Here is a 27923-nt window from a genome sequence, read left to right as displayed (position 1 = left end):
AAGATATTTTTTGATGAGTGGTTCCACCACACACCAAACTTGATCCTCAATAAATGGGGAAAAACCCCTGTGCATCACCTGTCAATTCTAGGAATTGAACTCGGGTCGTTAGGCTGCACAACCGCATGCCCAACCACAAACTTGATTCTCAGTTCTAAGTTTGTCTAGATCTATATTGCACTGTTTGGGTACTTGGAGCTTCTTTCTTCTATACACTCGTTCGCAAAAGGTAAATGATTGGTGCAATTTTTGTTTATCAGTGGCTGTGCTTCGATTTGATGATGTAGTAGTATCATAAGTATGAAACAGAATTGAAGGTTGCGGGCAGATGCTGTTGAAATAGGGGTGATGGAAAGCTGTACATTTTGAGTATAAGATGGCAAGCAATCGGGATACACGGAGGACTAGAGGCATTGTCCAATCCCTTTTAAGCATTTAAGAATGTCCAGATTCCCTCCATCATGGTCGTGCAAGCCTCTCCTTGCAGCTCTCTAGTTTATTGGGAGTGGATTATTCCATTCCAACAACATTCTCAACAATACATAATGCCTGATCCTGTATTAATTGCTAAGACAAGCCCATGTTTGTCCTGGCTTTGATTTGAACCTGGGAGGCATGCTTTTTTCCCTTGTCCTATTGGTGCATCGACGCTGCGGGGGAATTCTCTGCAATCATTGAAACCGGCCTTGGGACACTTGCCACTCGAGCTCTGATTGGCTTGACTTCTGAAGATGTGTGATCTTGGATAATTCACTATCTTGTTGTCTACCAACTAGCAGTTGAAGTTTTCTAAACTCATTATTTGCCCATCCCCAGGCCATACTTGGAAGGGTCGTTGTCAGCACAGGTCATACCCAGCCGTGGGTGTCCATTTCTCTAAGCATGATCCTGCATTTCTTAATCCTGCAGCTGCTCTGTTTTCCTTCAGCATTCTCATCAGTATAAATGCACCTGTCCTAACCTGCATTTTTGCTTCAGGAAGCACAAGTGTATCAAACAGCCAAGTCCTCTCTCACACCCTACACTTATATCAGGATGGAGTCTGGAGGAGTGATTGCTGAAGCAGGCTGGGACTCGCTTGGCCTGACGTCGCAGGCCGAGGAGTCGGAGATGATGGAGCAGCTGCTTGGCACCTTCCCCTCCAACGGCGAGGAAGAACACCAGGAGCTACCTTGGTCTGTTCAGGCCACACATGCATACTATGCCCACTGTAACGGTAGCTCTAATGCATACAGTTCCGCTAGTAGCAACAGTGTTGGTAGTCTCGTCCTTGATGTGCCGTCGGATTATGGGGGCTTCTATTTGGGCGACTCAAATGGGATCGGCTCCTGCACCGCAGCACTTGACCTGAACATGGTTCAGGAGCAAGGTGCGGCTCAGTTTATGGATGCCATCTTCAACCCTTCATATGGGAATGGCCATTCAAGCTGCGACGATCTTGGAGACTCGAGCATGAACCTGCTTGACTCCATCGACACGTCCAACAAGAGGAAGCGCCAGGATCAAGGGAAAATAGCTGACCAAACAAGTGTGAGTGTTCAATGCTTTGTTCTTTTTTGTACAAGGGTCGTTTTAGTTGCCCGGTGCGAATGCTTACTGCTTGAATCTTTTTGAAATGCAGGGTCGGAAATACTCGAGGAAGGCCGACTCGAAGCGGACAAAGAAGGCCATGCAATGTGAAGGCGACGATGGCACCACTGCTGACACAAGCAAGCAAAGCTTGAGCTGCTGCACGTCTGAAATTGACTCAAATGCTTTTCAAGAGCCTCCTGTTGCCTCTAAGCCGAAGGGCAAGGCTCAGGCTGGCCGCCAGACAACTGATCCCCAGAGCCTCTATGCAAGGGTATGCTACACATCATCCTCTCAGTTTTCTGCTGAGCAATGTTTTACTGTTAATTAAAATTAACAGTTACTCATGCTCTTGTTGGTTGGATACAGAAAAGAAGAGAAAAGATCAATGAGAGGCTGAAGGTACTACAGAACCTTGTTCCGAATGGAACCAAAGTAAGCATCTCAGCAACATGTCCTTCATAGTTTTTTGGGGGAAATTACTGTAAAATGAAGGGCAACAACTCAAAGATCAACACTTGTGCTATCTTGCAGGTAGATATCAGCACTATGCTTGAAGAGGCAGTGGAGTATGTGAAGTTCTTGCAGCTTCAAATCAAAGTGAGACTATTCCACAGTTCAGTTCAGAACTTCATCCATTTCGAATGCATGTGTTAAGACTTCAGAGTTACTTAATGGTTTATTTGCTACTATGTGCAGCTCCTCAGCTCCGACGAAATGTGGATGTACGCGCCGATTGCGTACAACGGGATGAACATTGGAATCGACTTGAACCTCTCTCAGCACTGTTAAGACACTTCTAACAGTCTTAAAAAACAGCAGTTATATACTTAAAAACGTGATTTGGGTTAATTGGCTCAAGTGTTCGTTACTAACGTGCAAGTGGTTTCTGATCAATAAGCTATACTGGGCAGCTGTATCTCTCTCAGGCGTAAATAGAGGCCGAATACAATGTCCTTCATAAGCTTTTTTGTAACTTCGGTTACTAAAGGAGTGGCATGTATGTTTGGCCCGAAAAATACGCGAAAAAGACGGATACTGAATGTCGGAAGAGGCTCCGCAACTTGTGAAGACAAGGAAGGGCAACCTGTTCTGTTTCTCCTTACTTCAGATGCGACTTCGCATGAGAAGGCTGTGTCGTTTTTCTTCTTTTTTCAGGTTTGCTCTAGTAGCAAATTTGTGTCTTCACTGAAATACAGTGTTTATAGGGTAATATAATGTGGTTAGCTGGAACTTGGCGGTTGTCAGACAGCTAATAATGCAAGATCGTGGCATGATGTGGCAGTTGTCATATAACATGTTCTGTAATGATTACTGTGATCACGTCATTTTCTGCTATACAGTTTGTGTTGAAACCTCAATTCTTGCTGTTGTCGTGACAAAGCGTGGTGCCTTCCTCATATTCTTTTCATCGTTGGATGTTAGTGGAATACTTGTATACTGTTGTATTGCTGGTGTCATCCAATCATTGGTCCGGCATTATTTGGTCCACCTGTTGGTTCACGTTTCTTTAATCGGTTATAAGTTTTCTGGTCCCTTTTACCCTGTTTTCATAGGCAATACAGTCCATGATGCTCGTCTTGTACTTGATCCGTTCACAAATATAAGATATTTTGGATATTTGAGTGAACAAACACACTAAAATGTGTCTATATACATCCAATTCAAAAAAAAATGTTACACTTGTGTGAACAAACATTCTCTATGGTGATATTTGGGTCTCTAGTTCTGAGTGCCACCTGCAATATAGCGCCTTGAATCTGAGTAATAAAATTTGGATTTGCAAAAAATCAAAAACCAACTTTTTAAATTTCAAAAATCACACATTTACATAAGGATCAAAGGATGTATACTTAATGTCCATAAATTTTCCTGATGAAATATGTTTTGATGTGAGCTACATAAAAAAAACATGAAATTCATGATTTTTAGCACGTCAAAACATATTTCATCATGAAACTTTACACACATGGAGTATATATTCCTATGTATATGTGTAATTTTTTTGACAAATTTTGAAATTTGAAATGTTAATTTTTGAGGTTTCCAAAATTCAGGCTCCATGGAGCCTGAGTTCTATTAACAACCGTCCAACGCTATTCATCAACATAGTAGTAACAGATAGTATTACCCATGAAGTAATATAAAAAAGTTCATACTTGTCATGGAATTAACACGTCAGATGTCCTTAGTGTCAGGACTTAGTCGTGAGGCCAACGCATCTATGTGGTAGCTTGAGAGGGGTTGAGCGAAATCGAGAGACGCAACACAAGACAAGGATTTAGACAGCTTCGGGCCCCGGGAAACATCATCCGGTAACAACCCTACATGCTGTTTGAGGCTAGGTCTCATTATGATCACGGGAGAGTCGCCGGGAACCGGCTCTCGGTGTCTAGCCCTAGAGATTGTTTCTTGTTACTTGTCCCTCTTTGGGATGCCCTGCCCCTCCTTATATAAGTTAGAGGGGCGGGTTACATGCGGAGTCCTAATAGGACTACAACTAGTCTATCTTCTCTTACAAGTTGATTACAAGTCCGGGTCTTGCTTCCTCGTAAAGGAAATATTCGTCATCCCTTTCCTTTTAATCCGGCCCATCATAACGTGAGCTGGCCTTCTGGGCTTTGGGCCTTGTTGTCCATCTGACCCGCCCGCCGGGTTACTAATGAGTCGCCAAGATCAGGCAGGTTATCTGTGAATCGCCAAGCTCCGGGCGGGTCACCAGTGAGTCGCCAATTCCGGCCGGGTCATACCGCGGGGTATATCCCCGACATTAGCCCCCAGTTTGATTTGGATTCATCCATGTTAAACTGATCCTATAAAATAAACACAAGAACAAACTTGATAGGTTCTGCTCCGGGTTAAATTTTTGTAAGCCGGCACCTGATCATCTTTAAATCCTTGTCATTTCCTTCTTGATACATGCCCATGAACTCATCGCAAATCTCCTTTAGTAGATATGTTCAAACTTTGTGAATGCAAAAAATCCAGATACTTCTTTTAAGAAATCCGGGTCAATAGGCCAGCTTCAGAGTCAATTTGCTGGCATTGGTCTCTTGTAGAGAAATATTGTAAGAAATAATCCAATTGAGTCGGCCTTCAATGCTCTGACTTGACAAAAATATTGGTCTTGAAATATTCAACTGATATTCAGCCGGCTTAAAGATGTAGATCTTGCCGATTTATGATTTGCAAAATCACCGGGTTATAAAAACTGATGGTTCCGGGTCATAATTGTCACCGACGCCGGTTTATGATTTTTGCAGACACCAGGTCAATCTAATTTACTCAAAACTGAGAATTTGAAGATATTTCTCCCTTATATCCATATTACCTGTAGCCCCCAAGGGCCGGTTTAATCAGCATGAATAAGCCGGGACTTATCACCATGGCTTTAAATAAAATCCAGTTGTGTAGCCCCCATGAGTCGGCTATAGTCATAGTAGTGTAGCCGGGTCATCCTAGAATTGTATTGAATTGTTGCCAGGAGCAATTGGTAGCCCCCAAGGGCCGGCTCATTACGATGTGATGAGTCGGGTCTTCAATGAAGTGAGCAAAAAATGACTTTGCATTAGCCCCCAAGTGCCATGGTGCATGCTGGCAGTGACATGGGACTTGCACATTTGATGTAATCTCAACTTGAATAATGTAGCCCCCAAGTGCCGGGTTGTAAGCCTACAGCGACTCGGGACTATTCCTATCATTGTAGAATAAATCATATCCATTGATAAAATAATAGCCATTGCGCTGAAGCGACTTTGAAAACCTTAATCATAATATTAGTTTCTGATAACCATAATAAAAATCCAGCCATGTTGGCTATTAAAGATTTGACTAACCCGGTTTGAAAACCTCAATCATTCAAATCATAATGAAAATCCAGCCAAGTTTGGCTATTTAAAGATTTCAAATACCTTATCTGTTGACAAGTAAATCCGGAGTTTAAATACCCGGCGGCTCTTGGCCGATGGCGATTTATTACGCCTTCATTGTAAGCCGGAATTTTTATAACCCGGCTATTTATAGCCTTTGAGAAAATCAAGAATTGATAACCCTTTTGAGACACCAATGTCAATCTTTCAATGATGGGCTTGAACTGAATCATTTATGTAAGTCATAGCTCTGTAAATCCTGCACAGAGTTTAAATAACATATGCCCTGGCGACTTAACGTCAAAAGCCAGGGCGGGTAACCACCCGAATGTAGTCTTACCCTGCACACAACTAGATCACAAGATCCCTATGATCCCTTGAATGATACCGCCGGTTTATGTGACCCGGACAGTGAGGGTGAGAACCCAATGCTGTAAAAGCCGGCACACATGATATTTGTGACAACTCAAATATTTGTGATTACCAAAACTGTATGAGAAACAGATAAAATTTTGAGGCTTCTGATTCGAATACGATCAGTAAACCGTTCCAATGGGGTTAAGCTAAGATTCGAATACGATCATATAGCCCCCAGTGGCGTTGGCGTTGCCGATCAAAGTGGGTATCGACAGCTATGTTCTCTTTGGTTCGAATACGACCTATGTTTGAACAGGAAGCCCCCAAATGACCTTAAGAGTTGTTTAGCGACGCTGATTCGAATACGATCCACGTCGATTCCCAAAGGGGTTGAGCTATGATTCGGATACGATCAAGAAGCCCCCAAATAGGTTCAGCAGTTTGCCAATCAAAAGGGTATCGACAGCTATGTTCTCTTTGGTTCGAATACGACCTATGTTTGAACAGGAAGCCCCCAAGTGACCATATAAGTTTAAGCATTGCACCGATCAAGAGGGTACTGATAGTTATGCCCAATGAGCAGGAAGCCCCCAAGTGACCATATAAGATAAGCCGTAAGGCGGAATACCTATGTTTGAACCGCGCATCATGGCAGCCAGTTCTTTTTGGCAACCTTTAATTTTTCCTGAGAACTCGAATCTTGCGAGAGATTAATTCTTTTCGAACCGGAACTTTGAACCGGATTTGAGAGCTTAAAAACTTTGTAAGAGACAAATTTACCTTGAGCCGGATGTTTGAACCGGATTTGAGAGCTTCAAAGCTTTGCGGGAGAGAGATGTCTCTTGAACCGGATTTTAAACCGGAATCTTTATTTTAAGCCAGATATTTTTCTGACGGCCTTTAAATTTGCATCGATAGAGTAGTAAACTCCAGGGCCGGGTTATTTTTTCCTCCAATGACCCGGAATTCTTGAGCCTGCTGAAGCTGGCACGATTTGTTGAGTCATGTCATTGTAGCCTCCGAGTCTCAAGACGACTCAAGGAGTTGGCTTGAGATTCTCCATATTTGACCATAGCAGAAGGTGTGTATCATTGGCGTTGATAGCGCGATGTGAATCCACAGAACGTTGAAAATGACTGTGGTGGGTTATAAATGATCCCGTATGAGCTGTGTCAGCAACTCGGCCAATGGTTCCTTCCAACTGGCTGTTTGAAGTTAACCGAACTATAGTGGCGGCGATTTGTGCGCCTGCCCATTGAACCATGCAGTGCAGACGGCGGCTGATAACATATGATAATTTGCCTCCAATTTGTTGGAAGAAAACCGGGCTTCCCAAGTAGTGACCTGCTCTTATTCAATACACAGCTCATGCAGACAGGTGCAGCTCGGTGTGTTGATGCTGACCAGGCCGCGAGAGGCGGACGGAAAAGGCGACCGCAACATCTGAGGCGGCACAGACAGATGAACCGGCCGTGGCGTTGTAAGCCGGTGCGGACGGGCAAGTTGTCCTCCTTGTTGTAAGACGGCGTGGTCGCAAGAGACGGCCACGACGTTGTAAGTCGGCGCGGTCGCGAGAGACGGCCACGGCGTTGTAAGCCGGTGCGGGAGTCCGTTGAGTAACGATGACCATCTGTGCTCAAAAGATGTTGGCATGCCTCCATCTCCGCGGTATAATACCACCTTTTATCATAAATAATTGCCCTGCATAAACAATATTGCAGACCAAGGCAAAGATAAACTTGTCCTTTGACAACAACGACATGTGCTAATAAAACAAACTTGGATGGATATCGCTTGATTTGTTTGGACGACGGATGATCCGTTTATCGCGACAGAGGTGGCTCAGGCAGACCGGCGACTTAATATAACCCCGGCGGCTCAAAACGGCAAGGGCGGCTCAACGCGGCTCCGGCGGGTTGATGTAGATTAAGCTGCACGGGCGGTGACTTGCGCACACCTGTTCCATCAGTAAGCGGGCGCAGACGCCGGTGCGTGATGGTGCTGACGTACACTTCATAGGCACAATATGGCACCACCTTTGCTGCACATAAAAATATACAGACCAAAGTAATTGTTCCTTGATGAAAACAATATGTTTAATAAAATATACTTAAACGGATAGATATCACCTGATGTATTTTGAACAGCAGACATGAAATGTCCGCTAGAATCTGTCTAGGATGTCTTGTACTGTGATTTCAACCTTTGAACAGACAAAGTACTACCAGTACTTGGCCTTATGTGGGATGCAGCAGTAACTTGGAACGGAGATGAACCAGTAACAGCGGCATGCGGCGGAGCGCGTCTGAAGTGGCACAAGGCCGTGGCGGGTCGTGGCCACGGCGACAGGCTACAGCTGAAGCGAGCGTTGATACTGCAGAGACCCAGGTAGTTACTGTAGCAACGGCGGGTTGAGGCTGGTGCTACAGCTGCAGAGGGGCGTCGGCGGCTCGCGGCAAGTGCGGCCCGGCAAAACGGGCGGCTCTGCGGCTGAGAGGCGCTGGCCGAGACCAACTTGGTGGCAGACCCGGCAGTAGCCGGCGCACGCGGGCCCGGTAGGGGTGGTGAGATGGTGGCGCGGCATGGCAACCGTTACAGTGGGTCGCGGGCGGAGGCTACTTGCTGGTAGCAGTAGTGGCGAGGCTGGTCACAGAGGCGGCGGCTCGAGGCCGTGGGGATTTGTAGGTGGAAGCTCACGATTCGCTGCTCGTGGTGCGGCGGTTTAACGGCGGCTGCGGGGCGGCTCTCGGACGACGCGTCGACAGCGGCTCACGGCCGGGGTGCATCAACGGTGGAAACCGAGGCGCGGTGCGAGCCGACGCATGGATTATGGAAAGAGCACACGGGCGGCCCCATCTGCGAACCGGCGGGCACACCGGTGGCTTAGAGGCGATTTGGAGTCCGAGAGGAGGCCGGGGCAGCTTTGGTATGGCTGCGGGCTGGTGTCCCGGCAGAGGCGGAGGCGAGTCACGGCAAGGGCGACATGAAACGGCCGGGCGGCTTGGCGCGACCCCAGCAGTGGTAGTAACCCCAACGGGGCAAGCCACGGCGGCGGGAGAGTACGGCCGTGCGGGGCGGGGCAGGACGGAGCCAGCGTGGACGGATCACACACAAAGTGAGGCAGCACGCTGCAGAGGCCGCAAGTCTGGGGCGGCTCAGCTCCGGCGGCTGATGCGATGTGGTGGGTCAGGAGGCCCGCAAAGAGATGGAGTGATCGATCGGACGCGGTGGGAACGGTGCCTCGAGGAAACCCCTCGGGAGGCGCAGTCCGGCTCGGAGCCAGCAGGTGGTCGGTGCAGGTAGCCAACGGCAGCAGCAAGTCGGAGCAAAGTGATCCACGGAAAAGAGCGACGCGGGGAGTCGCGATGGAGGAGGTGGCGGCTCCTAGGTGCGTCCCTGGCGGTGAGAGCCGGCTGCTTGACAGGGGAGTGCGGCGAGGCACCGGCGACTCTGACGGAAGATGCGGCGTCTTGCCAGAAGTGGAGCGCGTCATGGCAGCAGAGGCAGGGTAATAGGCGACTCGGACGGGCACCCGGCGATGCACGGCCGCTGCCGCGGCAGAAGAACATCCGCAAGGCGGCAACGGCAGCTCAGGTGACTCGGCGCAAGGGCAGGAGGCGAACGGCGGAGCCTGCGGCCCAGTTCGTTTCCGGGTCATGTATTTTTCAAGTCCACCTTCGCCTCAACCTCCGGGTCGTGGCCCTTCTTTCCTTTTTTCTTTGATGAACCCTTTCAGGCGCGTGCTCTGCAAGTTGATGCACTTGTGCGTTGGCGTGGAACAAGGAGCAATAGTTGGTGAGCAAAACCACCCGGAAAGCCTTGCTTGAGATCAATTTATGGTAATGATGGCCCAGGAATCTGTCCCTTGGAAGGTTTACTTCTCCGTGTAGCAAACAGAAGCTAGAAAACTGATTTGGAGATGTCAAAACATGAGTAACCTTCGGACTTGCTTTAAACCCGCGAGTAGACGATTATGCGTACGCTGCTGTCTGCGTTTGACTGTTGCGGCCAAAAAAACTGGTAACAGCCCCGGCAGAGATAGAAATTTTTGTTAGTCTCACGCGGCTTGCCGTAACGGTTGTAGCGGAACATCCAGGTGGTGTCGACGACTTGCGGCGGCTCAACCAACAACCAATGCAACCCTAATTTTCTTAGAATCTTTTAATCTCACAAATCATAAATCTGGACAGATGAACTTGATGTTGATGTGGATCTTTCCAGACCGGCTCTTTTTCATCTAGATAATTGCGAACTTCCTCAACCCCTGAGAAAGATCCCTCCAAGAACTCAACACCACCGTGCGTCCTGCCCCACGGTGGGCGCCAACTGTCGTGGAATTAACACGTCAGATGTCCTTAGTGTCAGGACTTAGTCGTGAGGCCAACGCATCTATGTGGTAGCTTGAGAGGGGTTGAGCGGAATCGAGAGACGCAACACAAGACAAGGATTTAGACAGCTTCGGGCCCCGGGAAACATCATCCGGTAACAACCCTACATGCTGTTTGAGGCTAGGTCTCATTAGGATCACGGGAGAGTCGCCGGGAACCGGCTCTCGGTGTCTAGCCCTAGAGATTGTTTCTTGTTACTTGTCCCTCTTTGGGATGCCCTGCCCCTCCTTATATAAGTTAGAGGGGCGGGTTACATGCGGAGTCCTAATAGGACTACAACTAGTCTATCTTCTCTTACAAGTTGATTACAAGTCCGGGTCTTGCTTCCTCGTAAAGGAAATATTCGTCATCCCTTTCCTTTTAATCCGGCCCATCATAACGTGAGCTGGCCTTCTGGGCTTTGGGCCTTGTTGTCCATCTGACCCGCCCGCCGGGTTACTAATGAGTCGCCAAGATCAGGCAGGTTATCTGTGAATCGCCAAGCTCCGGACGGGTCACCAGTGAGTCGCCAATTCCGGCCGGGTCATACCGCGGGGTATATCCAGAGTGAGGAAGTACGAATAAAGCTCAGAGTGAGGAAGTACGAATAAAGCTTGGCAAGACTATGGTACCTTTTCACCGATAGATTTCTATTCAAGACCAATGCTAGAAACCAATACTAAAACATTTCCTACTAATCCTATGCACAAATGGTCAAACATGAGAAAAATTGCTCAACCGGTCGGTGTGAACAAGACCAATTCAAAACAGTCCACGAAAACGAGCTCCAAGATATACAATCGAACCGATCATGGCATTGGTCAGGACTAGACTTTGTTTGGTACGGGAATTACAAAAACCATAGCACATGCTATACTAACACGACTTTTTGCCCGGTAAAACCTGTTCCGCCTCTTAATCTCTATTTCCACATATCCCGCGGCTGCCCATCTCGAAATGGGAAGCATCCATAGGCAACACGATTCTAAAAATTACACTCTCTTGCAATATTTGTGTATCTTACTAGGATGGAATATTTGCTTCACTGCTACATTTGTTGCGAGACATGTGCAAATGTAATTGCACGCATAGAGCATGTCTTTTCTTTTGAGGGGTGCATAGAGCATGACTAGGAGGGGTTAATTGCTAAGATCAAAGTGCTAGCCCAGGCCAAATAAGAAACTTGTTTCCTATGGCCCATTATTTACTGATTTTACTGGACCAAATAACTATGTTTCTGCATGGGAAGACCAAGGCATCGCCCAGTATGGTCCCCATGAGGCTCTGCTCGGCGTAGGTATGTTCTTCGGGCGCGCCTATACCTTGCTCACTGCCAGATGAAGCGGAAGCTCGCCTCAGGCGCCCCCTAAATGGGCCGACCCGGCGCGGGAGCAACGCTGGCTCTCTGGCGCACATTTTTTTATTTTTATTTTTTATTTTATTACTTTTACTTACATTTATAAATAGAAAATTATTTTACTTACATTTATCAAAAGTTCATAGCATGTTCAAAAAAGATATTCGTGTTGCAAAATTGTTCTTACAACTTTAAAGAAATATTGATAGCATAAAAAATGTGCGTGATATTTTAAAAATGTTCACATGTTTCAAAAAATTGTTCTGGACATTTTAAAAAATGTCTATATAATGCAAAAATATTTTCTTAATTCGAGAAAAATATTCTGTACCATTAAAAAGACTGTACCATGACATTTAAAATAAGTGTTACAAAAATATGTTCGTGATTTATAAAAAAATGCTTTTACAATATAAGAAAATATCGGCATAGTTTAAAAAAATGTTTCATGCCATTTAAAGAAATGTATGTGTGTCCGAATTTTTAACACATATTCAAAAATATGTACGTCATGTGCTTCAAAAAGTTCAACGTGTATCATTTTTTGTACGAGTGTATAATAGAAATTTACAATATGCATTGAAGAAATAGAGATGTGTTAAAAAAGACAAAGAAAATAACCCAAAGGAAGCCAAAGAAGAGAAACAAAGAAAACAGACACAAAAAACAAAATAAAAAGAAAAGGAAAAAAACTAAGAAAAACCGATGCAAAACGGCGGAAACAGAGGAAACCGGTACTACAATACTGGGTTGGCACAAGACACTAGGCACCAGAGGCGAGACTACCTTAGAGCTCATGGTAAGCGAGGAATAGCTCTCGCGATGTTTTTTCGCGTGCTACAGCTAGCGGTGTTTTATAGAGAAGCAGAGGTGTTGGATCCCCGGAGCAAAGCTGGCCAAACGGGCTGGGATAGCTGGGCCGGCCCGGTAGCACGCCCGCACGGCACGGCACGTCACGACACGTGCTAAATAGGCCAGGCCTAGCACGCGTCATGCTAGGGGCCGTGCCTGGGCCTGAAGGCTGAGCATGCGGGCCGGCATGACACAACCATTTTATTTATTCTATTCTTATTTAGGAATTTATATATATATGGCTGAAAAAATAGCCTAATAGGCTGAATTTGGCCCCAAAACAGCCTAGCAGGCCGGCCCGCATGGCTTCTGGGCTGGAGGGGCAGCCCATGGGCCGGCACGGCACGGCCCAGCTAATAATCATGCCACGGCGGGCCAGGCCATGCCAGGCACGATTACGATCGGCTGGGCCGTGCCGGGCCGGGCCGCTTGGCACAAGGCAGTGAGCCCAAACAGACAGTTTGATCTCTGCCAGAATAATGTGATTATTATTAACGTATATACGTAGTAGTGCTTATTCGATAGCAGCAGATTGGGTTTTAGTAACTCTTTTAATAATTGTTCAAACGTCACTTTGCGTCCTTTTGGACTGGTCACATCCATGATCCATCGACCGTAGCATTGTCGACCCTCCTGACAATCTTTGAGACCCATTCTTCATTGCACAGTTCTGGACCACTTTTTTTTTTTGGCAATAATTAATTTGGCAGTGTTTGCGTTGTGTGTGTCCATCAAGAGTTTCCCGGAGAGGTTGAATCAGGGCGATACGTGAGAGTCCTCTTTTTTTTCTTTCGAGAAATACGTGAGAGTCCTCGTTGCTGAATTCAGGTCAAACATTGGGAACCCAACCTCATCCGAACCACTATGATCGCATCGGCATGTTCAGGCAGCACGCATGCCTGACGACGCAAAATCTGCCGGCAGGCGGAGGGGCTGGCTGCCTCTGCTCTGCTGCGTGGTGCGTGCGGTCTTCGGTCACCCAAACGTACGGGCATGTCCTTGAGTTGAGCAACTGTTGAGCAACCAGCAAAGACGCAAGCAAAATGTGCAATCCAAACCAGCCTTGCCATCGTTGTCTTGTCAGGCATCTCGACTCCTAGAGCCATGGTATGATAACCTTCACCTCACATCAAGCATATTATTTAAGTAATATCTAAGGTCACCGTCTTCATAACCCAAGCATATAATTTTAAAATGTTTGCAAAAGTCTAAAAGATAAGCTAACACAACATCGATGTATGTTGTCACAAAATTTCATATGAAAATCTGAAACATTGCTTGAGATAAAAAATGACATATTTGACATCATTGTGATAATGGGCCAAATCTAAAAGCCAAACTTATTTCATGTACTATTCAATGTCGAACTTGTCATTTTTGTTTTCTAGTTATGTTTCAAATTTTGGATTCGAAATTCTTAGACAACATACATTGTAGTAAACAGTCGGGAGGTCATCGTGCTAAGGCCACATAGGACCAGCGCATCAGAACAACAATTGTCGCCGCTGAAGAGTAGCGTAGATCGAAAGGATCCAACCTGAAAACACACGAAAGTAGACGAAAGACAAACAGATCCGAGCAGATACCCTAAAGATAGATCCGCCGGAGACACATCTCTACACGCCCACTGATGATGCTAGACAAACCACTAGAACGGGGGCTAGACGGGGGAGGCGGGGACCTTATTCCATCTCCAGAGAGCCGCCGATGTCTCACCTTCCTGAATAGGACACAAATCCCACAAAACATAAAGTAGCATCTAAAAACGAAGTCCTCCCACCACAAGGGCCAGAATCCATCATGCCTCCATGGCCCTAAGGCCACAAAAAACGAGGCGGACCGGCGACGGCGGCGGGAGGCAGAGAAAACCTAAACTTGAGAAAGGAGGCGGTGGCTACTTGAGGCGAGATGGATGGATTTAATATGAAAAATTAACTTGCATCAAATAAAAAATCACAAATAGCCGAGTACTCACCAGTATGTGAGTATGTGAACTAGCTATCTTCCTGAACATAGACTAATCGTTCGAGAAGTGCACTTTGGCCATCACACGTACGCTAAGGGCATCTGCAACCTAACATAGCAAATATGATCCCTTAAATGTCCGCGGACGCGCCTGATCAGAGACTGGGCGTGTCCGTTCTAAGCCCCTATTTATTCATCCACGCAGCCATAGTCCTCATTTTTCTTCTCATATGTCCAATCACTTGCACGTGATTAATAGAGATGAAGAGAGAGAAATAAAAGAATGAATAAAAAAAAGACAAAATGTGGTCTGGGGTGGGGCCACGTCCTATGTGGCGGAATGCCCGGACGCATCCGCGAGCCCTCATATCCTCCCCATATTTGAGATGGATATGAGGGTTCGCGGGCAGCCCGAACTTATAGGGATGATATGAGGGATCCGGCTGGGTCACGTTTTTCCTTCTCTCTCATGTCCGATCACTGACCGGGCGCGTCCGCGGGCGTATGAGGGATGGATTGAGGCGTCCAGCTGTAGATCATTCGAAAAAAAGACTGAATATATATGCAAAGTAGTAGTAGGGCATGTGCTAAACCGTGGCGTGGCAGGGGTACGGATGGTGATGGCTCCTCCCTTCTCCTGGGTTCGGGCCGGCGGCGCGGTGTTCGCACCACGGAGATGGTCAGGACATGGGGCTCGTGCTCGGGCTGATCAAATTGGGGCCCGAGACAGGCCGAAACTCCCACTCCGGGTAGGTGATGATGGGCTCGGTACTGGTGGTGCCCGCGGATGATGAGGTTTCTCTCCTCGTAGGTGCGGTGGTTGATGGTTGTGATCGGGACTCCCCTAATTTGTCAGCAGAGCAGCGTCGAAGACCACGGGCATTGGCATCACGCGAGTGTGCTCGGCGACGACCGTTGGTAGCCACAGGGTTGTGTCTCCCACGGTCCATCCAGAGTAGGTGGAGAAGCACGCGTGGGCGGATGGTGGTGGCTCCTCCCTTCTCCTGGGTTTGGGCCGGCGGTGCGGTGTTCGTGCGGCAGAGATGGCGAAGAACTAGGGCTCGTTCTCGTGCAGATCAGATTGGGGCCCTAGGCGGGTTGAAAGTCCCGCTTTGGGTAGATGACGGTGGGCTGGGTCCAAGTGGTGCCCGCGAGCGGTGAGGTACCTCTCCTCGCGGGTGCGATGGTCGTTGGCGGTAATCGGGACTCCGCTAGGCGGAGCAGCGTTGAAGACCATGGACATGTTGTCGTGCGAGCGTGCTCGGCGACAACCGTCAGTTAGCCACGGGGTTGTGCCTCTCCTTGTCCATCGAGACTAGCCGGAGAAGCAGGCATGGGCGCCTCCTACCGTTGATGCGTCGACCCAAATATTCCTTTCCCCCGGTAGAAATTCTTTGGTTCATATTCCGTTTCAATTTCATTGGTTCATCTTGCGTTTTCCCGGGCTAAAAAATTGTCAATTCTTTGGTTCATATTCCGTCCCCCCCGGGCAGAATTTATCGATCGGCTTACCTCCTTGTCAAAGATCGGGACGGTTGATGACTGGTTCCAAATGTTTTTTCAGAGGTTCCCGTCAGATGATGGCACTGATAGCTAGATCGTGGGCCGAGACGACGATGGTGTGGACAAGAGGACCTGCCTGCTCCATTCCCATAAGCGAAGGCCCGCCATTGGAGGAGGATGAGCTGGGTAGTAGCTCACTCAAGCTGTGGAAAGACACTAACATTGAAACCAACAACAACCAACATACATTGCCTTCGAAATTTATTCAGCCTTTGTGTAACGATCTGTATCACTGATATTGACATGTTTTTATACTAGATCGGTTCATATGGATGGTTTCCGATATCGGCACCTTCCCCTTTCCTTTTCAGTGGAAATCAGGGTTCATATTATATGTTGAAGTTCAATTTAATGTGGATCAGGGTTGAAGACTTGTACGACGAGAAAGCTAGTTTGATCTTTATGAATTGTGATGGCATTTTTTTTTCAACCGGGCTCGCACCCCTTTCAATTAATTTTGCAATCAACGGAAATACAGTGTTCCAGTAGTTTTCCAAGACAACAACCCAAAAAAAGACTGAAAGGGGAGGAGCGAGCTGGAGCATCGACAGAAAACCCACCGCAAGAAGACCCTAAAACGGATCAACCGCCATGGGACGAAAACCTGACGACACTGACTAGCCACTACCCTAACCACAAAAGATAATAGTGCGAAACCTGAGAGGCTACATAGCCTACTCAGGGCATAAAGAGATAATCCTCCAAAATCATAGATCACTCCAGGACGGGCATCAAACCCCAGTGGACTGGAAAACGAGCAGGTTAGCCGATCTGGATCCCATCTCCATCCTTCAAAAGCATCACACCTCGCGAGTGAGACCTGTCCGCCAGAGCTGCTGCCGCATACGCCATTCTCTTCACGCCCGCCTGAAACTTCGACCTATCTTCTTCTTTCACCAGTCCTGCCCAATACAACATAAAAGAGCATGCACGGAAAACAACCTCAAGTGGAGTACGAGCATTATATTTGTTAAAAGTGACTTTATTTCGAAGACACCAGATCCCCCAACACAAAGCAGCAATAATCATCATGTAGAACTTTTTTCCACCTGGGAAAAATTTATATAACCACGCCCAACTTTGCCATAGAGACCGTGGGCAACAGGATGCTCCAGCCGTGAGCCCCAGGGTCCCCCAGACTGTTCGAGCAAGAGGACATGTAAAGAATAGATGGTTTGCAGTTTCTATGTTAGTGCAGAAAGAGCAAACAGGATTCCCGGGCCAATTCCTCTTCCGCAAATTATCCCGAGTAAGCAGAGCATTTTGAAATAGCTGCCACAGAAATATTTTGATTTTCAATGGGATACTAGCTTTCCAGATCCACTTATAGTTAGGACCAGCTAAATCCCTCTCCAACCATTCATACACAGATTTAGTGGTAAATCTTTTGTTCTTGCAGAGATTCCAAAACACAGTCTCAGGGGTAGTGTTTAAAGCATATTTTTTTGCCTCAGATACCACCCACTCCCACTGATCATTAACCTCCCCAAACAACCTGCGCCTGAAGCCCAGCTTGTAGTTTTTTGCCACAAAATCAGCAATAGTCCCATCCTGATCCTGACATATGCTGAACAGGATAGGGAATTTTTCACACAAGGGCGCAACATCTAACCATGGGTCATGCCAAACCCTAGCCAAGTTACCACTGTTAATCTTGACAGCCCTTCCTGTCATATATGTCTCCTTAACTTTCATAATCGCTTTCCAGCAAGGGGAATCCGAAAAATGACTACGAATATTAGCCACAGTTTTGTTTTTGAAATATCTGGCCCGAATAATTTGTTGCCACAACCCATCTTTAGTTTCAAGCTTCCACCACCACTTAGTTAACAGACTAATGTTCTGCTTATGAAGGTCCCTGATCCCCAGCCCACCTATTCTTTTGGACCGGCAAACTCTAGCCCATTTCACCATATGATAAGCACGTTTTTTGTTCTTTCTTTTCCAGAAAAATCTTCTCCGGTGTTTATCCAGTTTATCAATAAAAGTCTTGTTGAACAAGAACATAGACATAAGATAAGAAGGGATCCCATCCAAGCTCGAACCTAACAAGGTGAGCCTAGCTCTAGATGAAGCTGCATAGGCTATCCAGGCATCTAGTTTTTTTTATCATCTTAGCATCGAGGAAATCCAACTCTATATTCTTCAAAGTGGAGTAGGAGATCGGTGTACCCAGGTATTTCATAGGTAAAGAACCCAGCTGACACCCAAACATCTCAGCATATACTGCATCAGTCTCATTATCCCCTCCTATAACAATAATTTCACTCTTGTCGAAATTAATTTTCAATCCGGACATGAGTTCAAACTATACCTGGCCATACCTCGGGCCGGGCCGGGCCTAGCCAAGCCCGACGCAAAAAACCCAGGCCCGAGCCCGGCCCGACCCGACCGTCGGGCCTGTTTTTTTGGGCCCGAGCCCGACCCGAACACGTAAAAGCCCGTCCGGCTTCGGGCCGGCCCGGCCCGTCCTTCAGGAAAACGCGAAAACGATGGGCCCGGGCCTGGCCCGGCCCGGTCTTCGCGCTCAAAATCTAGGCCCGAGCCCGGCCGGGGAGCGGTGTCGGGCTGGGCCGGGTCGGGCTTTTTCGGGCCGGGTCGGGCCGGGCTGCCCATGGCCAGGACTAGTTCAAACAAATAAAGCAATAGTTTCACATTAACAGCTTTATCTATATCATGCTCGAAGCAAATGACAGTATCATCTGCATATTGCAAAATCCACACTCCATCCTTTATAAGATCAGAAGCCAACCCTTTGACGAGGCCATTTTTCTGGGCCGAGGTCATCATCTTAGTTAGGCATTCTGCCGCAAGATTAAACAGGAACGGAGCGTGTGGATCACCTTGTCTGACCCCTTTAGCACTCTGTATATATGGTCCTAACTCATCATTGATCTTAACACTAACCGTCCCATTCCTTAGGATCTGATTTACCCATCCACACCATTTTTGGTTAAAACCACGTTTAACATGACATTCTAGCAAAAAGTCCCAATTGACTTTGTCATAGGCCTTCTCAAAGTCAAGTTTGAGAATCACTCCTTTTTGTTTTTTGATATGAGTGTAGTGCATAATCTCATGTAGGGATAAAATGCCATCTACTATATGCCTCCCCTTGATAAAAGCATTTTGCTGTATGCTAAACAGTTTATGTGCATATTTTACAGCCCTAAGGTCCATGACCTTGGTAATAAGTTTGTACGGACAACGCAATAAACAAATTGGTCTGTATTGTTGTATTCTACTAGCATCAGTCGACTTAGGCAATAAGGTAATAATGCCATAGTTCAACCTTTGCACATCCAGTTTCCCCTCATAGAAGCATTCAAACAGAGCAAATAGGTCTGGAGCTACGACCTCCCAGCAATGTTGATAAAATTCAACCGGAATATTATCGGGCCCAGGTGCCCGGTTAGATTTCATGTCGAATAGGGATTTTTTAATTTCCTCAATAGAGAAGGGTTTAGTCAGTTCATCATTGTCTTCAGAAGATATCCTTTCCTCATGGGACCAAAGATTTTCATCAATATGACAAAGGTTACCAGGGGCTAGTCCGAAGAGATTCTTATAATATTCAGTAGCATGCGCCAGGAGGTTCTTAGTCCCTTCAACAATGATCGCACCATACTCCAGTGAGATCATGGAATTTTTCCTCCGGCGGCCATTTGCTACCTTATGGAAAAAATTAGTATTGTTATCTCCTTTCAGGAGCCATCTCTGAGTAGAGAATTGATGCCAATACAGCTCTTCCTCCACATACATGTTATTGAGCTCTAGCAAAATTTCCAGTTTTCTGGTATAGACCTGTCCACATAACCTAACAGTCTCCTCAAGCCCTTCCAGCTCTTGCAGTTCGAGCTTAATGATGTTTCTTCTGATCTTGTTGTGCCCAAAAATATTGGAGCCCCACCCTTTAAAGAATGTTTTAATTCTCTTCAGTTTTATGTTCAGAGTGTCAATAGGGTCCTCGGTATATACAGGTCTCGACCAAATTTCAGCAACCAGAGGCAAAAACTCTGGGTTATTAAGCCAATTGTTGTCAAACTTAAAGCACCTATTACCTGGTGCTCTAGAGGAGGCCAAACCCCCATTCAACAACAAAGGATTATGGTCAGATAACTCCCTCACTAGCTTACTAACTGAAACAAGAGGATACAAGTCCTCCCAGTCAGATGACATTAATATCCTATCCAACTTCTCCAGGGTAGGATTCTCCTGCTTGTTAGACCAGGTATAACACCCTCCTGACATACTGATCTCTCTAAGCCCCAGAAGGTGGATGACTGAATTGAACACCTCAGAAAAATGGGACATGGGGGTTTTCTTGTTCTTCTCTCCACTGTGCCTAAGGATATTAAATTCTCCTCCCACCAAATAAGGAATGTGGGTACTATTGCACATACTAGACAGTTCTGCAATGAATTCTGGTTTATTTTCATCCTGAGCTGCTCCATACACCACTAGCAGGGCCCAGTTGCATTTCTTACCTTTATCAAAAAGATTCATTTGAAGGACATATTTCCCATGTTTAACATTGATAAGATCAAATTTGTCTTTATTGACACCACCCAAAATACCTCCTAATTTACCCTTGGAAGGAATCCATTCCCATTTAAATTTACCTTCAGGGTCCAATTTCCTAAAATAGGAAGGATTATATGATTTTTTCATAGTCTCTTGCAGACCAATAAAATCCACATCATTGGCATTAATGATATCAATGAGGCAGGTAGACATGCCTTTCTTGCCTGCCCTCCTACAGTTCCATAATAGTCCTATCATTTATATCTTGCAGGTTTCCCCCTCTCCCTAGTAGGTCTACCAGGATTCAGGGCAGACTTACCATCCTTATTATTTATCTGAGTCCTCGTTACAGGTCTGTCCATATCATGAGGGGACAGGACCTTCACTTTTTTCCTCTGTTGAGCATGTTTCCTTTTTTGTCTAGACTGTACCAGGATATAAGGCTCATCATCGTCTACATTTTCATTATCCCAAGTTAATAATAAGGGGATATCATTACCCAGTCCATCATTAATAGTAATAGGAGGAGTGTTAGTTTCAACCCTCTTATCATGTAACAGGTTTCTAGATACTTCTAATTCACGCAAAATATCTATCGTGTCAAAGCTATCATCAGGACTATGCACCCCCATCATAGCAGCCCGAGCAACAATAGCACTATCATCCAATACAGAGAATTGATTATTCAAGTGGGATATTTTTTACCTTCAGCATCGCGCTTCTTTAGTCTGTTGGTGGCCGTCTCCTCCACACGCTCCAGTTTCTGAAACTGTCTGCGCGAAGCCTGCCCTTTAGGAGCCATATTTTCATGCATTGGCGATCCAGAAGGCGATTCAACAGTGTAAACACTGTGACTATCCCCCCTTCAGTGGACCCTTCATCAAGAGGCACAATATGAGGCAGAGATGGCCACACCACATAATCTGACAAGGGAGGAAATTTTTCTCCATAAGAGTCATCAACATATTGCATAAACATCGAAGATGGAGGAATAGGAGTTTGGATAATATCCCAAGCACCTTTTTTCATATTGCCAGCAACACAAGGAGACCTTTCCATCTCATCCCCTGATATCTCATCAGTTTTTTCCTCATAAGATTTTTCAGCTGGTGATTCAGAATAAGACATTTTCTCAGCTGCATATTCTCTGGCCATAGATTCGAGCAGAAGCTCAGTATGATTTCCCTCATCGCTTTCCCCCTCCTCCTCACTTTCAGCTACTGCAGATAATCTTTGTGACCCCTTATCATAGTTTTGAGAAGAGAAATTTCCCATCACAGATGCACTGGTTTCCCCTTGCCCATCAGAAGAAGCAGGATATGAATTCATCCTGGCTTTCTTTGAGAAAGAGGGTGATGCACTGCTGTCCACAGTGACAGAGGCCTGATTTTTCTCTCCTCCAGCCATCACAATTTTTTCAACCTCATAATAAAAGTCAGAATTGTTCCCCCAACATGCCCTCAGCAGTGGGGGGATTTTTTTCACCTCTCTACATCCAAGAAGAATTCTAACGTACTCAGGTTTATGCAGAGTAGATTCATCCACCTCAAGAGTGATACCTACTAACCCTCCTGCATATGCAACATGTTCAGAACATCTTTTCTCTAAAGGAATATTACTAACTCTAACCCATGCTTTTTCCATTTCCCTTTTAGCACCAACAGAAGCTTACCAGGGCTTTAAGTTGACCACAGCAGCCCCATCTTTCACAGGTAGACGTTTCCCATAGCAACATGCCCTCTCCACCTCACTAGCATTAGGAAATCTCATCATAAATTGATTATGACCAATGGGACGAGCTCTACAGCTCCATTTCTTTTTACCAGGCTTATGAGCAAAGAAGCCATTAAACTCAGATTCAATTTCTTTAGCTGTGGCACTCCCCTCCACAATAGAAATCACTACATTGTTCATTTTCTCATTCTTCTTAGCAACACACAAATCAGGGATATAAAAAAAGCCCTGCCCAGGGGATTGGAAACCACACAGAAAAGGTACGCATTCCCACGGCCTCAGAGTTTGACACAACTACGCCATATGCCCAAGCTTATTGCATTTCTCACAACGAACAGTAGGGCAGCGAGGAGCAAAGTGACCTGGGAGGTTGCAGTTGAGGCAGAGCTTGTCGTTGACCTTGGCAGCTGGATCTGGAGCACCCACCGCTGCCGATGAAGCCGTCTGAGCCGTCGACGTCGTCGTATTCGCCCGTGCCTTGGCGTCTCCACCCATCGCCCTTGCCGCAGCCTCCCATCGATCTTCAGTACCTCCGCCAGATCTGGCCCCTCCAGATGGTGGCGGCGGCGGATCTGGGCGTTGCCACACCATGTGGCGAGAGGGATTCGCCTGCGCCGTCTTGCGTCCCCCGCCGAATCCACCGCGCGTCGAGGAGTCGCGCCATCCGCCAGATCTGCCTCCCCCACGATCCCCCATCGATGCGGATGAAGCACCGCGCCCGCGCGCGCGAGCACCCACCACGTGAGCGAACGAACGCTCGTCGCCGCCCACCTTGCCACGCCACCACCCGAAGGAATCTCGCGAGGGGGGAGAAGAGGAATGGCAAACCCTAGTTTTCTCCCATAGGTGCCCGAAAAGCGGAGCGAGATGCGAGCTGCGGCTCTCAATAATGGAGGTAGGTGGGGGTGGGGGATATGATGCGTCTGCTCCCTCTCCGCGTCCCGCGGTCTCCCCCTGGTCAGATCTGGGCCCGCTGTGGCGGTGAGACCGCCATGGATCCACCTCTCTCGTGCTGCCAGATGTACCACATTCGACCGCTGCATGGCTCCTCCCCTCCCCCACCGGCATGCATGTCCCCACCTCCCGCATCTCCGTGCATGGCGCACTGTCAACCCTAGCCCGGTGACACGGGAAGGAAATGATCTGATCCGGCTCGATGTACTCCCCCTCGTGTAGATATCGCGCATCCACCGTCACGCCACGCGTGTCAACCAGGACCATACGAAGCGCGCCGTGCCGGAGGACGATCTTGCCGGCGGCGGCGGTGAGGACGCGTGCCGTGACGAGGTCGGCGACGTACGTGACGCGCCAGGGTGTCTCACGAGTCTCGCGTTCCATCTCCAGCGTGACGGCATTTGATTGAGAATCCAAAAGTGGTGGCCGATAACAACGTGTCAGCTTCTCAAATCTTGGTTTGGAGCTGGGTTATTGCTTAGTTTTAGCTTCTTTGGACATCAGGGCTTACTCAGCTCGGACTATCTTCTACACAAATATAATACAAAATGAACACGTCGTACTCGGGTATATCAGAAAGAATGTACTCCCTCAGAGAGAGGGCACCCCTGGACCCATGGGCATATGCACCCACTTAAAAAAATGCATTTTAAGCACATTTTAAAATGTAAAAAAAATTCAAAAGAAAATATCATGCGTGCATGTTCGCAAATGTGTGTGCGCAGCACAAAATTTTATGAAAAAATGTATTTTTGTTTTGTCTCCGCAAAAAAGACAAATTTCAGTGCTTCTAAATAGTGTTCCACGACATAATTTTTTGTCTTTTTTGTACAGACCACAAAAAGTTATTTTTCCGTGAAACTTTATGCACGCACATAGAACATGGAGACGTACCCGTGCAACTTTTTTCAAAAACAATCTATGATTTAGAAATGTGTTTTCTATAGTGGGTTCATATGTACCCGGGTTCATCCATGCACTTCTCCCTCAGATCCAAAATAAGTGACGCAACTTTGAACCAAGGTAGTTCAAAACTGCAACATTATTATGGATCGAAGGGAGTGTCATTTTGGTGTGGTCGGGAAGAGTTTTACCGCCTTCTAACAAATTACCAGTGATCATTTGCCACACTTTCCCCACACTCATACGACCGTAGTGATTCAACAAGCCTACGGTGGCAAAAATCCAGTGGTATTATGCAACTGCACTATTACGTGTGTAGCAAATCTTCATCGTCATGGTCTTGCCGAATCAAATTAAACAATTGATTCTGATCATTAAACCGTGGCCCAACAATGTTCAGATTATGAGCGGCTTGACCCACTGTGCAAGACTTTGGCGGGGCATTCAAAGTCCCTCTGAAGACAAGTACAGTATCTCGCTGCAGCGCTAGAGGGTGACCAGCACCGTAGAGTGAGGCCGCTTGCTCAGCATGTGCCTTGGATGTTGGAAACAAGGAGGCGGACGGTCTCCATCCGAAATTCAAAGCTGCGCCTCCTAGCAAGAACCAACTTGATTTGATGCATCATTCATTCAAGCCCCTCTCCCCTCTCCTCTCTACGGCATGGCGTGCATTGCATTGCTTGCTTGCTACGATTTGATTGGTGACCCATGCATTTTTTGTATCTCTTGCAGCCTATCAATGTCCTTGCTCGTACGTGGAGGAAGAACACAGGCAAAGCAAAACAGGGGAGGGGGAGGTGGAGACAGCTTGCGAGCGAGCTTCTGTCCTGCAGCCATGAATGCGGTTCGTGGTCAGCCACAGTCCACAGTGCGTCGACGTGACCGCTCGCACGTCTAGGCTCGGCAAAATTTCCTCCCCGGGTGAAAGGATGGAAGCGAGCCCTGCCCGCCTGCCCGCCCGATGATTCATCTCCATGGCAGCCTGCTTTGCATTGCCTGGCCGCGGAGTACGTAAAGCTTCCTGAGACTGAAGTTATTGCGCCTGAATGCATTGCATGCAATGCAATGGCAAAAGCACATCTTGAGGGCCGAGATCTCGATCCCAAGTCTGAACTCCCCCGACCAACCATGGTCAGAAATATTTTTTGAACAGGAGGATGATTTCAAACCTGTTCTGCAAATTTTTGAACCGCTCATCAAGGAGAAGTCGGCAGGCAAAGAGATGACCACTGTTGGCGATCTCATCGGCTCATCGCACTCTGTCTTTCTTCTTATATATCCCTCCCTGTTTCCGCTAGCTTGTCCAAGCAAAACAACAAAAATGGACGGATATGTTTTTCCGGGCGGGCGCGACTGGTACCCAGATCTGTCTTTTTGTTTTGATCGGGCCGGAGTGGAGCGGAGTGGTCACATATCCAAACCCTAGGTAGGGTAGCACGTACTAGCACCCAGCTACGAGAGAGATCACAGGGATCACAGCGGGTGGTCCTTTGGCGATCCTGACTGAGTTCCTCATGCGTGCTGCATGCAGCTGGCTATACATGGCGCTCGCCCGTGGTGTGGCCACCGGCCGACACTGCATCGCACCGGCCGGTTCCTCCCTTGAGGAGCAGCAAAGGTATTTGCCACTGCTCCGTATTTTGTCCCCACGAAATGTGCGCCCTGTTCCCTCGCAAAATAAGGGAAATGTGCACCCTGTTCATTACAGTGCCCAATATTACGTACTGTGTGTGTATATGCATGCATGAGGTCCAGATCAGTCCATGCTCCCGTTGATGTATCGCCTCGTCTGTTCTGTAGCGCCTGATTGACTTAGATACAGCGTCATACTACTCAAATAGTTCTCATTTGTGTTTTGTGAGAGAAGAAGTATGAGTTATCTCCATTTTAGTATTTAAAGTAATATCTAGATTAAGATATGATAACACACACACACTCTCTCTCTCATTAAATAGGGTGTCGAATTTTTGCATAGAGCACCTACAATCAAAGTTGCCAAATATGACCCTCTATATGTCCGTGGACGCGTACACGGACACAAGTATAGTTCTGATTTGTTGCCATTGCAACCACAGTTTCCATTTACAAACCCTCGTTTTCATACTCTTCCATGCAACGTTCATTCCATCTACGTACTACATAACACATGAAACAAACAAGCTACATTCAAACAGGAAACTACTCGTCGTCATCCGAGATATTGATGACCCCCATGCCGGATCCGCCTGCCTCATGGCCACTGGAGGCAAGACAAAGCTCCAGCGCCTCCTCGTCGTCGTCCTCGTCCATGAAGAGTCGCACCCTCTTCACGTTGGCGAGGTGGACAAGGCGGTGATTCATCCGCATCTCCCACTCGGAGTGAATCGAGTCTAGCTAGGATGGAGTGGTTTTCTGCCACGAGTACGGGATCGGCGACAGGCACCACAAAGCTGGTATCGCCTGCTTGCTGGGCCTCCCACCATGTCATAATTAAGATATAGTCCAAGGGGAAGCATCATACTACCCTAAGCAAGCTGACAGGAGCGGCAATCAATTAAAGACAAAAGACTTCCTTTTTGCGGGGGTAAAGGCCTATGTTGTCCATGAATCCAACAGTTAGACATAGGCAAGGTCATCAACAGCAAAATGGAGCGAACCAAGCATTCAAGGTGGTTTAAAAGAGGCCATTTTTTTTATTTGCATGATTGTCAAAATGGAGCTTGGACTCCGTGTGTGGTAAAATCTTCTTTAGAACGAGATGCTTATACTAGAACCGGTTCTAGATAAAAAAAATCTTAGCACCAGGGTGCTCTAATGGCTTGACCAACATTTGCCTTTATCTTAGCAAGCAATTGTCAAAAAGCCCTGAAGGTCCATGATTCCCCTCCTTCCAAACGTTTCACGTGATGTGGATGAACATCCTATTGAAACCACGATGATATGTCTTGGTTATCGCCTTCGAAGGCTTAGACAACCAGTCTATGATGTCGTCTAACTCCAAAAGCAGGTGCAACTAAGTGAGCATCTTGGAGAAGAACCAAGTTAGTACAATGGACCCAACAGAGTGTGCGAAGCTAGCTAGTGGAGGCTAAAGTGGATAACATTTCATACGCATCCAGTGATGTCAATGCTGGCGCGTATTGGATCGCCAAGAACTCGTGGAGGAACCAACTAGGGTGAAAAGGGGTACATCTACCCGAGGAAGGATGTACCGCAACCATCGGGGTTGTGTGGCTCATATTGATTGGGTGTGCCATTGTGACTTCTTAGTGTTTCTTTACTATTAACTTTTATCGTAAGATTGGGTGTGGCATTCTAGCGGATACCATGACCTAAGTTTATGCTTTTTCCCAATGCACTTTTTTACAATTCAGTGGGCATAGGAATTAGACATGAAGTTGGTGGTTTATGCTCCGCATGAAAAATGTATACCAGTTAAGTAAGCTAATGCATCTAATGTATTTTTTCCTACAAGTTGTTTCTTTCTTTCAGTATATGTTGGGGGTGGTGGAGTGGGGATGCCACTTTTTTAGGACATCGTTTTCACTGACATGCCTGCCTTAAGTGTTGGCTTCTACATGGATATTGTTTGCACTCTGATAAGAATATGAGGAGAATAGCATGATGCACGGTTATCACCTTGTGCATAAGATGACACTAGGACATCGCAACCAAATGCCTGATCATGACTACAAAATTTTCTCTTTCCTTTTCTCTAATTCACGTTCTTACTTCTTTTATTTCAATCAACCCAGCATGGATCACACTCATAGTGAAATAAAAACTCATGGTTAGGTCTTCAGCTTCAACAACTTCCTCATACGACAATGGGAGATACAGACACGTGCAAGCTAGTGTTCAACACAGTGATGGGCGAGGTGTGGCACGGATTTTGCATTGTCTTCGGTCCAATTACAGGCAACGTTGTAC

At 46.8% G+C, this 27923-nt stretch overlaps 2 protein-coding genes across 2 annotated transcripts; one reads left to right on the top strand and one right to left on the bottom strand.

Annotated features, from left to right (window-relative positions):
* The first annotated feature begins 664 nt into the window (after positions 1–664).
* LOC123099590 (transcription factor RSL3) lies at positions 665–2930 on the top strand. The gene is made up of 5 exons (XM_044521720.1): positions 665–1530; positions 1622–1843; positions 1939–2004; positions 2104–2169; positions 2269–2930. The coding sequence occupies exons 1-5, from the start codon at positions 1036–1038 to the stop codon at positions 2359–2361; spliced, it is 942 nt and encodes a 313-aa protein (XP_044377655.1). The 5' UTR covers positions 665–1035; the 3' UTR covers positions 2362–2930.
* A 13525-nt stretch (positions 2931–16455) lies between these two features.
* LOC123099589 (uncharacterized) lies at positions 16456–23304 on the bottom strand. Its single transcript, XM_044521719.1, has 4 exons — positions 22520–23304; positions 21443–21643; positions 21129–21346; positions 16456–16801 (listed from the first exon to the last, which is right to left on the bottom strand). Exons 1-3 carry the CDS (start codon positions 23244–23246, stop codon positions 21147–21149), a joined length of 1128 nt encoding a protein of 375 aa, XP_044377654.1. The 5' UTR covers positions 23247–23304; the 3' UTR covers positions 16456–16801; positions 21129–21146.
* Positions 23305–27923: the final 4619 nt, after the last annotated feature.

This window comes from Triticum aestivum, chromosome 4D, assembly GCF_018294505.1.
Source record: "Triticum aestivum cultivar Chinese Spring chromosome 4D, IWGSC CS RefSeq v2.1, whole genome shotgun sequence".
Taxonomy (NCBI): domain Eukaryota; kingdom Viridiplantae; phylum Streptophyta; class Magnoliopsida; order Poales; family Poaceae; genus Triticum; species Triticum aestivum.
Note: the sequence above shows the minus strand (reverse complement) of the source record. Positions and strands in the feature narration are given on the sequence as shown.

What these genes read in the sequence shown, in the direction of transcription:
- LOC123099590 (XM_044521720.1), top strand. Translation starts at nt 1,036, where the DNA reads ATGGAGTCTGGAGGAGTGATTGCTGAAGCAGGCTGGGACTCGCTTGGC. An exon ending in AAATAGCTGACCAAACAAGT is followed by an intron (nt 1,531 to 1,621) that starts GTGAGTGTTCAA and finishes TTTGAAATGCAG; the next exon opens with GGTCGGAAATACTCGAGGAA. An exon ending in CCCAGAGCCTCTATGCAAGG is followed by an intron (nt 1,844 to 1,938) that starts GTATGCTACACA and finishes GGTTGGATACAG; the next exon opens with AAAAGAAGAGAAAAGATCAA.
- LOC123099589 (XM_044521719.1), bottom strand. Translation starts at nt 23,246, where the DNA reads ATGCGGGAGGTGGGGACATGCATGCCGGTGGGGGAGGGGAGGAGCCAT. An exon ending in CCTCAACTGCAACCTCCCAG is followed by an intron (nt 21,644 to 22,519) that starts GTCACTTTGCTC and finishes GATTATCTGCAG; the next exon opens with TAGCTGAAAGTGAGGAGGAG. An exon ending in TGCTGGCAATATGAAAAAAG is followed by an intron (nt 21,347 to 21,442) that starts GTGCTTGGGATA and finishes CTCCCTTGTCAG; the next exon opens with ATTATGTGGTGTGGCCATCT.